This window comes from Nomascus leucogenys, chromosome 19, assembly GCF_006542625.1.
Source record: "Nomascus leucogenys isolate Asia chromosome 19, Asia_NLE_v1, whole genome shotgun sequence".
Classification (NCBI taxonomy): Eukaryota; Metazoa; Chordata; class Mammalia; order Primates; family Hylobatidae; genus Nomascus; species Nomascus leucogenys.
The window spans coordinates 73,113,830-73,126,066 of NC_044399.1; the positions used below are offsets into that span (position 1 = coordinate 73,113,830).

Here is a 12,237-nt window from a genome sequence, read left to right on the forward strand (position 1 = left end):
TGTGGTCCCTAGGACAAGGGCCCACGGCAGCATGACGTTCTTGCTGCCCAAGCCTCAGCTTCTGTGTTAGAATGTAGGTACCAGACTCCACAGAGACGTCCTGTGGCTTGTCTGGTAAGGCCTGCGGTTGTGGCCCCACCGAGCCACAGGAGCAGACTGCCTGAGCAACCGTAAGGAGCAGTGGAAATGAACACAACTCGGTCACAACAGGTCACAGGTGGTCATGCATGTCAGCTGCAACAGGGAAGAGCCTGCCCTGGCTAGCTCCTGTGAGCGTCTGTCTGCAGGCAAGTTAGTTTAGTTATTATGACCTCTATAAATGACTAAGTTTACTTTGTGGCCTTATCAAGCCTCACCCTCGAGTTTGGACTAAGTCAAGTTTTGATGTTTACCTTGGAACACGGCCACAGCACAGTCATCCAATAAACATTTACTGATAGCCTCTGTGTCAGGTGCCTTTTGGGTGCAGAAGAGAGACTGGGTCCTCCCCCACAAGCTAACAGAATCATGGATAAGCACACTATACACTCCCTAAACACTACAGAGAAAACACACTCATGCTTAGTAAAAGATTTATTTTCTTATTTATGCTCAGAAACGAAGAAACGGCCTTGTCCCCGAAGGGTCTCCTCTTGGAGGAATGGGGACAGAGAGAGTGATAATGGGAGGTGTTGGTGTGAGGTTGAGAGTGGGAGTTTTATCTCCCCCTTTCCCTCCTGTCACTCTTCTTTTCACTGTCCCCTTCCAGAAAATTTAGGTATGAACACAGCTTGCCACCCACTGCGGGGCTGGAGAAGCAGAGCTGCAGTCAAGAAATTAATGCCCACATTCAGCAAGAGAGGGTCCAGTGCGTATCTTGGGGGGTTGGGGGAGAGAGAGTGAAGGGATTGGATGAAGCAGCTTCCAGGTGAGGGGAAGGGAAGAGGGGCTGGGACAGTTCCCCAGTGAGAGTGGGGATCTCGATCCTGCCCTCACCTCTCCCAGCCCCATCCCCTCCCTTCTTCCTGCCCCGCGTCCTAGCAGAGTTGATCATCATAGTCGTCATCCTTCATCCCCTTCAGCCGAAGCCGGGCAAAGTCCTCAAACACAATGTCATCATCTGTGGCATAGCTTGGTGGTGGGAAAGAGGGCTGTGAGGTGAGGGCTTCCGACTCTTTTCCCAGCCTCCCACTCCCTGCCCTCCCCGAAGCTAGGCCTCTGGGACAGAGGCATTCGAACAGCAGTGGGACCAGAGGTATTTACAGGAAAGGACAAAGAAAAGGCAGCAAGAGGCAGCCTCACAAGGCTAAGGCATCTTGATTTGATGCTCCAATCCCCTTCTCCCCCCAGAAAGCAAGGAAGAGGTATGAGGGCAGATTTGAATGTTACAGGAATCTTTGTCCCAAGGGGGTCAAGTAGGGGAATGAGTTTCTTACTTGGTATCAAATTCAATGAGGTTGGTGTCCACAGGGACGTCTGTCTCTGGAGCGGCTGGGGGGACGGGAAGAGGGGGTGTGGGGGTGGGTGCTTGAAGGGCCAGTTTTCCTCCACTGGCCCTGCTTCAGGTCCTCCCTCTGAGGGCTTGGGGTGGGTAGTGTGCTCACCTGACTGGGGTCTGGGGAGGGGGATGTGGTCGTGGGGCTTGGGGTGCATAAGAACAAAAGGCAGCTCCACAGAGACATCCCTGGGGAAGGGGAGAGGCACCGTGAAGAGGACGACGACACGGGACTAGGGAGAGCCAGTGTGACCCCCACCCGGGCTCCCCCATGGCACTCACCCGCCTCGAGACACCACCAGCTTCACCTTGACCCTGTAGGACACCAGGATTCCCAGCACCTCCTTGTTGGCACCCTCCTTCACGCTGCAATTGAGGGTGGTGGAGTCAGACTAGGGCCTATCACCCTGTCACCTGGCCCACCGTGGGGTTCCCACGGGGACTCTGGGCAGGACCACAAACTCACACAGGCCCCCGGGGCCCCAGCAGCCCAGGCCGTGTGGTTATTGTACGGTGCGCACTGCAGTCCCTGCTCAGAGTCTCCTGTGGCTGCGCTCCAGTAACGGCTGACGCCCTTCTCCGCTAACAGCCCTGCACCGTCGGGCTCTCCATTAGCCCCTGACTTCACCTCCTCCTCCTCTCCTGGTACTTCGTGCTCGCTAAGTTGCCCTCCGGGCCTGCTGTGTGTGGCTGTGCAGTGAGAACCCTGAACAAAGGCACAGGGAGAGATGAAATCCAGCCCTTTGTGAAGCTGAGGACCTCCAGGGCTGCTGCTGCCCGAGGGCACGATGGCACCTCCCCATTCCTCCAACACCGCAGGCTGCCCCACCTCTGGGTCTTTGTTTTCTCTCTGCCCAGAACCCTCCTCTCCTGCTCGCCCACGTTGCTTACTTCCGCTGGGTCCTTATTCCGAATTCACCTTCGCACCTCACTGTCCCCCATCTCTCCTTCTCTGCCTGGCTTTTTCTCCTTCGTACTCGTCACTAAACCTGCTGTACAGTGACCACTGATTGGATTTGTCTCTCTTCCCTCCCCTAGAATGTAAGAGTTCTTTTTGTCTCTTCTGTTCACTGATACATCCCTGGCACCTAGGATAGAGCCTGGCACATAGTTAGCACTGAACCGACGTCTGGCCCCTGGCCTGCAGGGGACCCGCCCCAGCCCCACCCTCACATGGTGCTGGAAGCCAGGTTGGTGTCCTCGTGCTTGAGTTTCCCATCCAGGGCGAGACCCCGCTTCTCCCGGTTGTCGCTGAGCAGCGGGGTTATGGTGTACACCTTACAGAACGTGGAGCTGGGAGATACCTGGTCACTGGGGGTGGGGACAAGAGAACAAGACGCTTGGGGGCACTGGGCTGGGCAAAGGGTGGCCTATCACCTCCAAGCAGCATCTCCCCCTCACTGGTCCCTTGTTTCTTTGGGCACAGGTCACAAGGGAGTAGGTTTTGGCTCAAAGTGCTCAAGAAAATTAACAGCCCAGAGCCTGGCTGTGGAGGGAATACCCTTTTAAGTGAAGATGGTGGCCAGTCACGGCGGCTCACGCCTGTAATCCCAGCACTTTGAGAGGCAGCGGCAGGTGGGTCATTTGAGGTCAGGGGTTCGCGACTAGCCTGGCCAACATGGTGAAACCTCGTCTCTATTAAAAATAAGCCAGGTATAGTGGTGCATGCCTGTAGTCCCAGCTACTTGGGAGGCTGAGGCAGGAGAATCGCTTGAACCCGGGAGGTGGAGGTTGCAGTGAGCAGAGGTGGCCCCACTGCACTCCAGGCTGGGCAACAAGAGCAAAAACTCCATCTCAAAAAAAAAAAAAAAAAAGTGGAGATGGTTCAGGAAGAATTCTTCCTCCACCCTCACATTCTCCCGATCCTGCTCTTCTCCCCTAGATTGGGACCTGGGTCTCTCCCGATACTCACTCTTGTTCGAGTTGCGCCACAGGACATTTGTACTGGGCGGTGCTGAAGAGGCAGATGTCGGCGTACTGTCTCACTGTGGGGTGGGACGGGGTCAGGCAGCTCTGGATGGAGCACAAGCCACCACCACACCACAACTCCAGACCCCGTGGCGTGGCCCCCCCATGCTGCCCCCTGAAGCAGTAAACACCGAGGTTCCCCGTATCATTCTGGAACAACCTAAATTTTTTGAGCCCTGGTGGGTCTCCCGCACTGGGAAATGGCCTGGGCTGAGGTCACACCAGGGGCCACCTGTGCGGTAACGCCCTCCCCAAAGATGCCCTTCCAAACCCCACCTCCTACCAGAGACTTTGATCTTCTTGACGGTCTTGGTGGAGTTGTTGGTGACGTGGACATTTACATTGAGGGGCTCCCCATGGTAGTACAGCTTTTGGGGGGAGGGGGTCATGTGAATTGGATCTGGTTTTCACTGTTCCCATCATCAGTGTGTCCCCAAACACAGACACATTGTTCTGGCCCCCTCCCCTCAAACCCAAGCCCACGGCAACTCTCCACACCCAGCCAAGGCAACCTCCTTTACAAATGTCATCTTGACGTGTGGCTTCGCCCCTCCCCCAGGGCCTAAACTGCACCGTGGCATCCGCGTCACCCTCTCACACCCCACCTCCTTGTCCAGGGAAGCCTCGAGGTGCAGGGACCGGTCAGACATGAGGAAGTGGCGTGTGGTTTCGGCTGAAGGCTGGGGGCCAGGTTTCTCTGGGGCGAACTGCACCTTTCGGATCACCAGCCGCACAGAGTTCCTGGGATGGGGATGAGGGCAGGATGGGTCGGTCCTCAGACACCCCAACCCCTACTCCTCCCCCGCACGGGGCCTGGGCTCCTGGAAGTGGGGAGGAAAGCCTCCTCTTACACCACAGAGGAGGTTGCTTCCCTTACCTTTTGTGGCTTTTCTCTTCTAGTGATTTAGCACAGAAGGCTCGAATCTCAAAGTCTACGCCGCAGGCCTCGGGAGGGGGAGAAAAGGCCGCATCTTACCAAAGGCTCCCGCCACCATCACTCCCCTTTCTTCCTCCCCCTTCCCTCCTCTCGGGCAGGGACTCTTGCCCCATTGTGGTCTCACGACCCTGGGGACTAAGTCTTCTTCCTCTCCAAAGCCCAGAACCTGGCAGAGGCTTGGTCATGGCAGTGCAAGGGGAGCCCCATCCCCAGATCCACGCGGGTCCGGAGAACAGGAGGCAGTGTCACGCGTGCACAATGACCACCATATACACCCCACTTCCACGGGGGACACTGGCCTACCCTCGGCCCCACCCTGGCATCTCGACAGTTCACCCTGTGGCCCAGCTGTGCCTCCAGGCTCCTGCTGGCCCCTGTCCTGCCCTAGGAGCCCTCAGAGCTGTTCGTCCCATACCTTCCCTGTATCCTCTGGGCCTGGCTGCAGTGTGACGGAGCATGGAAGATTCTGGGGTATCTGTGGCGGAGGAAAGAGAAGACTTCAGTTCTTCCAGAAAGCCCCCAGATCTTCCTCCAGATCTCAACCTAAGAGGCTGGAGAGGGTGGGTGTGGTGGCTCACGTCTGTAATCCCAACACTTTGGAAGGCCGAGGTGGGCGGATCACCTGAGGTCAGGGGTTCCAGACCAGCCTGACCAACGTGGCAAAACCCCATCACTACTAAAAATACAAAATTAGTCGTGTGTGATGGTGCATGCCTGTAATCCCAGCTACTCGGGAGGCTGAGGCATGAGAATCACTTGAACCCGGGAGGCGGGGGTTGCAGTGAACCAAGATTGTGCCACTGCACTCCAGCCTGGGCGACAGAGCGAGACTTTGTCTCAGCCAAAAAAAAAAAAAAAAAAAGGCTGGAGAAAGGACTCCTGGGGATGAGAAAGGAAGAAGGAAGGGGCTCCAGAGAGGAGGCAGATAATCAAGGGCTTCCTGAATGCACTGGGACCCTGAAGGGAAGTGGATCTAGGGTCCCTGCCTCACTGTTTCTTCCAGATCTGCCCATAGCAGGTGCCTTACCCCCACCCCAGACACAGTCCCAGCCCCCGCCCCCTGGCCCTCGGAGGGCAGGGGCATCCTCACTGTGAAGAAGAAGGGGTGGGCATGCTGGCCCAGCTTCCTCAGCAGCCGGTCCTGCAGGCGGGTGGGGGGCCGGGGCGGGTTGGGCACTGGGGGGAAGGCCTGGTAGGTGGCAATGAACAGGTCTTTGCGGAAGGACAAGCCCAGCACATCCAGGTCTTCACGGCCATAGCGGAAGGCGCAGGTGAGGGTCACAAACACTGGCAAGGGAGGGTAAGATGAGTGGTCAGGAGCCCCACTTCCCCAGTCCCCCGGCACCTAGCAGCCGCTGCTCCTCCCTCAGCAGCATAAGACTTGCCTGAACCCTACTCCTGGCTTCCACCTCCAGCCTCCATCTCTCTGGGGCGCCCTTCCAAGGCCAGCCCATTTCACTTCCCTAGCCCCCACTTTCCCTGGGCCCCCTGGACTTGGGGCCAGTACCTTTGCGGTCCTTCAGGTAGTCAGGGTCCACAAGCACCACGCCATCTAGGAGGGGGACACACCAGCTCACTTCCTGAAAGGGCCACTCCCCCCTTTCCTGGGCCCGGGAACTTCTTTCCCTCTTGGGGAACGAGCTGTCCCTTTCGGGGAAAACTTACCTACAGGGTCCACTTTGTCCAGGTGATCTACGAAGTCCCGCTTGCCCAAGTACACGGTGAGCTGAGGATGTCAAGGGGTCACAAGGGAGATTGGGGAGGATGGTGACAGGGCATCGGAGCCCTCAAAACTGGCTGCCCTGCCCGGGGATCTCCAGGCTGGGCTATCAGGAAGGAGTTTCTCCAGGTTTCCTCCCAGTAGTGTTGGAAAGTGAGGGTGCTGGCGTTTCTCAGACTGGTGGAGCTTTAGGCTTTTGAGCTGCTCCCTTATCTCAGCACACCTCTGCCCACTAGCCCAGTGTGTGTGTGTGTGTGTGTGTGTGTGTGTGTGTCCTCAGCCAACCAGTCAGGTGTGTGTGTGTGAACATGTATGTGCATTGTGTCCGTGTGTGTGTGTCCTCAGGGAGGACTCAGCCCAACCAGCGAGGTGTGTCCGTGTGTGTGTGTGTGTGTGTGTGTGTCTGTGTGTGTGTGTGTCTGTGTGTGTGTGTGTTTGGATCCTCAGGGAGAACTCAGCCCAACCAGCCAGCTAGAGAGCAGCTGCCACCCTCACTAGGTCCCCTCAAGGGGCTCTAGGATAAATAGGCCATAGCCCGGGGGCTGTTAACTTTTCCCAGCCCCATGCACCTTGGGTTGGCCCCTAGGAGGGCTACAGGCACATGGCTTGCTTCTGGCCTCCTCCTCTGTGGTCTTGCTTGGGGACCCAAGCCTGCCCCACCCAGCCCCGTGGCTGGCTCAGGCTGAGCAGCCTCTGCGGCAAGGGGCTTCAGGAGGGAAGGAAGTCGGCACTTAGCTGTCACAGGAAGTGGGGAGCTAGGGGTTGGGGATCATCTTTGGGCAGGTTGGGGATCGTCTAGGGGAAGGCTGGGCTTTGTTGGGGCCCAGGGAGGGTCAAAAGGGTAAGTGCTGTGGAGACTCACCTTGCAGTTAGGGCTCGACTTCTTGAAGACCCTAACAAAACAGAAAGGGAAACCCCACTGCCTCCCTCAGACTCAGCAGGGACCCCACACCAGGACCCTCTCCCTCCCAGGCCTGAGAAGCAGAGCTCACCCAGGCCTCCTGTCTGAGACTGCGGGGCTTTGCCCAGCTCTGCCCCTTTCCCCTTCTTCCCGGAAGGTCCTTCCTATTTCTAACGTGGTGGCAAGGGGAAATGCCCCTTGTCTTGTCCACCCTCCTTCGTCCCCTTCCGTCCCTAGTAATGGCCACTGGTTGCCCTAGGAACCACCCAGGCTCTTCCCAGAGGACCCGAATGGGCAGGTAGCCGCAGTGTCTGGGTAAGACCTAACCATCTTTCCATCTGGTCTACAGCTCTGACAGCTGGAGCATATAGGAGAGCAATGACCCTGGCCTTTGGTCCTCAGATAGTTTCTACCACAGGCCCTACCCCAGTTCGACTCTACTCACCTCCAACTGTCCCCAACTCCGACCTCAACAGCTTAAAAACCTATTTGTCTTTTAAGGCCCAGCCTTTAGGAAGCTGACCCAGCCCAGACCCTGGTCACTCCTTGTTTTGGGTTCCTGTCACACCTTGTTTATGTTTTACTTGTGGTGTGGTAGCACACAAGGACAGTTAGCTCCCTCCCTCCTCAGACTGTGAGCCTCAGAGGCCTTATTCATTTAGGCGTCTCCAGCACAATGCCAGCCATATTATGAAAATGATAATGCTGCTAACATTTCAGAGTGACTACTCCATGCCCAGCACTGTTCCAAGTGTTTCAAATGTGTCATCTCTTGTAATACTCTGTTTTTTGAGATGGAGTCTCACTCTGTCGCCCAGGCTGGAGTGCAGTGGTGCGATCTCAGCTCACTGCAACCTCCGCCTCCCAGGTTTAAGCGATTCTCCTGCTTCAGCCTCCCGAGTAGCTGGGATTACAGGCGTGAGCCACTATGCCTGGCTATGTTTTGTATTTTTTTTTTTTTTGGAGACGGAGTCTCACTCTATCACCAAGGCTGGGGTGCAATGGCGTGCTGTCAGCTCACTGCAACCTCCACCTCCTGGGTTCAAGCAATTCTCGTGCCTCGGCCTCCTGAGTAGCTGGGATTAGAGGTGCCCGCCATCATGCCTGGCTAATTTTTTTTTTGAGACGGAGTCTCACCCTGTCACCCAGGCTGGAGTGCAGTGGTGCGATCTTGGCTCACTGCGAACTCTGCCTCGTGGGTTCACGCCATTCTCCTGCCTCAGCCTCCCGAGTAGCTGGGACTACAGGCACCCGCCACCATGCCCGGCTAATTTTTTGTATTTTTAGTAGAGATGGCGTTTCACCGTGTTAGTCAGGATGGTCTCGATATCCTGACCTCGTGATCCACCTGTCTCAGCCTCCCAAAGTGCTGGGATTACAGGTGTGAGCCACCACGCCTGGCCGCTAATTTTTATATTTTTAGTATAGATGGGGTTTCCCCATGTTGGCCAGGCTGATCTCAAACTCCTGACCTCAAGTAATCCGCCCGCCTCAGCCTCCCAAAGGGCTGGGATTACAGGCTTGAGCCACTGTGTCTGGCCTGTATTTTGTATTTTTTTAGTAGAGACGAGGTTTCCCCATGTTAGCCAGGCTGATCTCCAACTCCTGACCTCAGGTGATCCACCCGCCTCAGCCTCCCAAAATGCTGGGATTACAGGTGTGAGCCACCGTGCAGTGAGCCGAGATTGAGCCACTGCACTCCAGCCTGGGTGACAGAGCAAGACTCTGTCCCAAATAAATAAATAAATAAATAAATAAATAAAATAAATAAAATAAAACCACCCAGTGATGGAGGTCCTAATATCTCTATTTTACAGGTGAGGAAACTGAGGCAGAGAGAGGTCAAGTGTTTTAAGGTCACAGAGAGAGTAAATGGTGGGAATTAATAGAAACCAAGGCAGTCTGGCTCCGAGTCCATTCTCTCAATCAATGTTACACTATCTGTCTCTGCAGTTGGCATAAATAGTTTGTCGAATTGAAGGTTATTTGCTTTCCAGTTGCTGAAACAATTTAAGCCTGGACTCCACCCATTGCTGGGAGGGTAAGGAAGTGTTTGGCAACCCCAGTGATCTGGCCAATTGTGGGCCTGTTCTTTGAAGCACCACCTTACTCCTTCCAATCCACTCTGCCTCAGCAGTGATCCCTGGAAAGGATCCTCAGATAGATAGCAGAACGTGAAATCCTGCCAACTAGCCCATCCCTCCTCCAACTCCACCACCCCATTCCCAGAGGACCCCAATGGGCAGGTTACCGCAGTGTCTGGGTAAGACCTAACCATCTTTCCATCTGGTCTCCAGCTCTGACAGCTGGAGCATATAGGAGAGCAATGGCCCTGGCCTTTGGCCCTAAATGGTTTCTACCATAGGCCCAGTTTCTGCTACAACTTCACTTGCCCCTTCTTCCCAGAAAGCCAAGCTGTCCAAACGTTGTAAGGCAAAGGGTATGGAGGCCCCCAGGTATTCCTAACCAATAAAAGAGAATACGCATGGATATGGTGGCCGCTAGAATAAACACCCTATCTGTCGTCCCGTCCCAACTTGGGGGCTGAATGCCATGGCATCATCCAGACTCTCCCTCCCCTTTGCTTCTGGTTTTCCTCTGTCCTCCCATTAGGAGCCCTGGCACAGGGCTGTGACAGCCACAATCAGTGGGCCAACTGGAGTGTGGTTCTGGGGCAATTGCCCTGGAGCAGCTGCAAAGCACCTGCCCTTTGGATCCTAACCCAGCCACCTCCTGCCAGGCTGGGGAGGAGCAGCGTCCATATACTAGGCTGGCCAAGGAGGCAGAGTGTGGGGATGACGAGGGAGGTGCCCAGTGGGAGCAGGGGTAGCTGAAGCAGATGTCCTTTCACACTTCCTGCTATTCTCTCCATTTCCTGTGGCCCAGAATTTGATGGGGGTGAGGGAAATTGTGCCAAGTTAGCAGTCCCCTTTGGTCCATCTGTCCCACTCCCTGAACCACATAACGGAAATCAGGGGCCTCCCACAAGTCAGCAACTTCCCCTTTCTCTGGGATGTTTAAGCCCCGATCCAGGACACCGATCATCTCTCTGATGATCTCTTTCTGATGCTCGTCTACTTGATGCTCAGAAACCCGGGTTCCCATACTCTATAGGTTGGAAGTGGGGTTGATTTGATGTTTTGCAGAGCAAGCCAGAGCTCAGGACCAATTCCCTATTCCTGATACCCTCTGGGTTGAGGCCTACAGCCCCAACCTTTTCGTCTTTTGCTCCTGCTCCCCTGGGACGCAGGCATTCACCCCTTGCCCCTTGGGGGTGTTGAGTCACAACAGGAAGTGGATTTTGCTAGAGACCAAAAAAGAGAACTCAGGGTATCAGTGGAAGGAAAGAGCCTCGATTGCACAGAAAACATCCGGGGAGTGGACGCGCGCCCAAGGTGAATACTGCCTCCCCCACCCCCAGGGAGAGGGATACGATCTAGTTTCAGGGAGGGTCGCCACGCACTCGGCTCCCCCAAGATGAAGCTGTTGCTCCTGGCAACCCAAGGGAAGGTAGAAGTTTGGGTGAGGAGCCACCCGGCCCTCGGGACAGGTGTGGGCAGCGCGACTACCTGGGGGATATTGGACAGGAGGCTTTCCATTGGCTTGGCGCGAGTCTGGAGTGGATCCCCCCCTCCCGGCATCCAGCCTCCCCGTACACGACCCCTTGGGGCCAGCCACCTGCTCCTCCTTCCTCCGTCCCTGCATCGCAGCCTGCACGGGAGAGCCCAGTAGTCTGGCCCCACATCCCTGCGAGAACCCCGACACCGGTTTTTCTGATCCCCCTCAGGCCTCGTTTTCTGCAGGGGCCCGGACATTTCCCCCCCACCCTCATTATCCTCGAGGACCTGCGCGTGCGGCCCCGGATGGCTGTCCCTAGGGACCCAGGCGTCCGGCCCCCAGATACTCTCCGCTGCGCCCTCATCTGGGACCGTCCCAGCCCCCGCCCCGAGCCGCCGCCCATGCCCCGCCGCGTGGCCCCACCTCCCTTACCTGGTCCCGGGTTTCTCCCCCATGGTGCGCGCGCCCGCCGCCCGCTCGGTTCGCGGCTCGCTCGCAGCCTCCTCGCCCGCTGCCAAGATCCCTGCTCCTCCCCGCGCTAATGCGCACGCGCGCCCTCCGCGCTCTCGCCTCTTCCCCCTCCCTCCCGGCCCCGCTCTGGTCTTGGGGAACAGGGGCCAGATGCGTCAGCCGGATCGCGCGCGCCGCGGCGCTGCCCGCCCTCTCCTAGCAGACACACGGGGCCATTGGCTCCGCCCCCAGCCCTTCGCGCTCCGTCCCAGCCGGGTAGCCCTCCCCCGCGCGCGGGGCCCGCTCCCGCTCCTCCCGCCCGTCTCCCCGCCCCGCTGCAACCCCTTGAAACCGATTGGACCCCCCTAAACCAAGGCGCCCGCCTTCCAGGGGATCTAAGTCTTTCGATTGGCCCTCGGCATCCAGAACCTGCAGGGGTCTCCTCCCCTTTGTTTGCTTTCTCAGTGGCGGTGGGGGCGACCGGGCTGTTGGGGGCGGTGGAATGAGCTGAAGCGCCGTCTGGGAAGGAGGATGGTGGGGGGGAACACGTGGGTGAGCGGTTCAATTGCGTGATGCTTGCTTCAGTGCTCGCCGCTCACCTGCTCCACTCGGAGCGTGCCGCCTTCTGTGGCCAGCCCTCCCGCTTCTTCACTGCAGCGTGTCAGCTCCTCCTGGTGTTACATTTGATCTTCGCAGGATTCCCTTTTCCAATGTCTCTGACTATCCATCTCCTTCACCCACCCATCCCAGCTAACATTCACTCACTCACCCGCTCCCATCCATCGGTCCAACTATCGACCCATCCATCCGTGCCTGTTATGCTATTCACTATGCCAATCTATGGGGACACATATGAATTACCATGGCCCCTGCCTTCCTAGAATAGTTGAGGAGACACATACACAGGTATTACCCAGGAATGCTATTACAGAGGTCTGAGTCAGAAGACACAGCCGCTAACAGCGCTTGGCCCAGGCAGGGGTGGAGGGAGTGCCGGCTGTCCAGAGCAGGGAACAGGTGAGGACAGTCTTTCTGAAGGATGCGCAGAAGTTTTTTTTTTTTCTTTTTTTTTTTTTTGAGACAGAGTCTCACTCTGTCGCTGAGGCTGGAGTGCAGTGGTGAGAGGTGACAGCGTGCTGGCAGCCCTCACAGCCCTCGCTTGCTCTCGGCGCCTCCTTGGCCTTGGCGCCCACTCTGGCCACACTTGAGGAGCCCTTCAGCCTGCCACT

At 56.9% G+C, this 12,237-nt stretch overlaps 1 protein-coding gene across 6 annotated transcripts; it reads right to left on the reverse strand.

Moving 5' to 3' along the window:
• Window positions 1-555: 555 nt before the first annotated feature.
• On the reverse strand, window positions 556-11,251 carry ARRB2 (arrestin beta 2). Of its 6 annotated transcripts, none has more exons than XM_003277858.3 (15): window positions 10,991-11,251; window positions 6,962-6,992; window positions 6,045-6,105; window positions 5,887-5,931; window positions 5,470-5,666; window positions 4,795-4,854; window positions 4,320-4,387; window positions 4,048-4,183; window positions 3,726-3,810; window positions 3,387-3,459; window positions 2,648-2,785; window positions 1,757-1,840; window positions 1,584-1,663; window positions 1,416-1,470; window positions 556-1,110 (listed from the first exon to the last, which is right to left on the reverse strand). In XM_003277858.3, the coding sequence occupies exons 1-15, from the start codon at window positions 11,011-11,013 to the stop codon at window positions 1,017-1,019; spliced, it is 1,230 nt and encodes a 409-aa protein (XP_003277906.1). In that variant the 5' UTR covers window positions 11,014-11,251; the 3' UTR covers window positions 556-1,016. The 6 variants fall into 6 exon arrangements, with proteins under 6 accessions (XP_003277906.1, XP_003277907.1, XP_030655326.1 ...); XM_003277859.3 differs by having other exon boundaries at window positions 1,416-1,506; XM_030799466.1 differs by lacking the exon at window positions 1,584-1,663.
• Window positions 11,252-12,237: the final 986 nt, after the last annotated feature.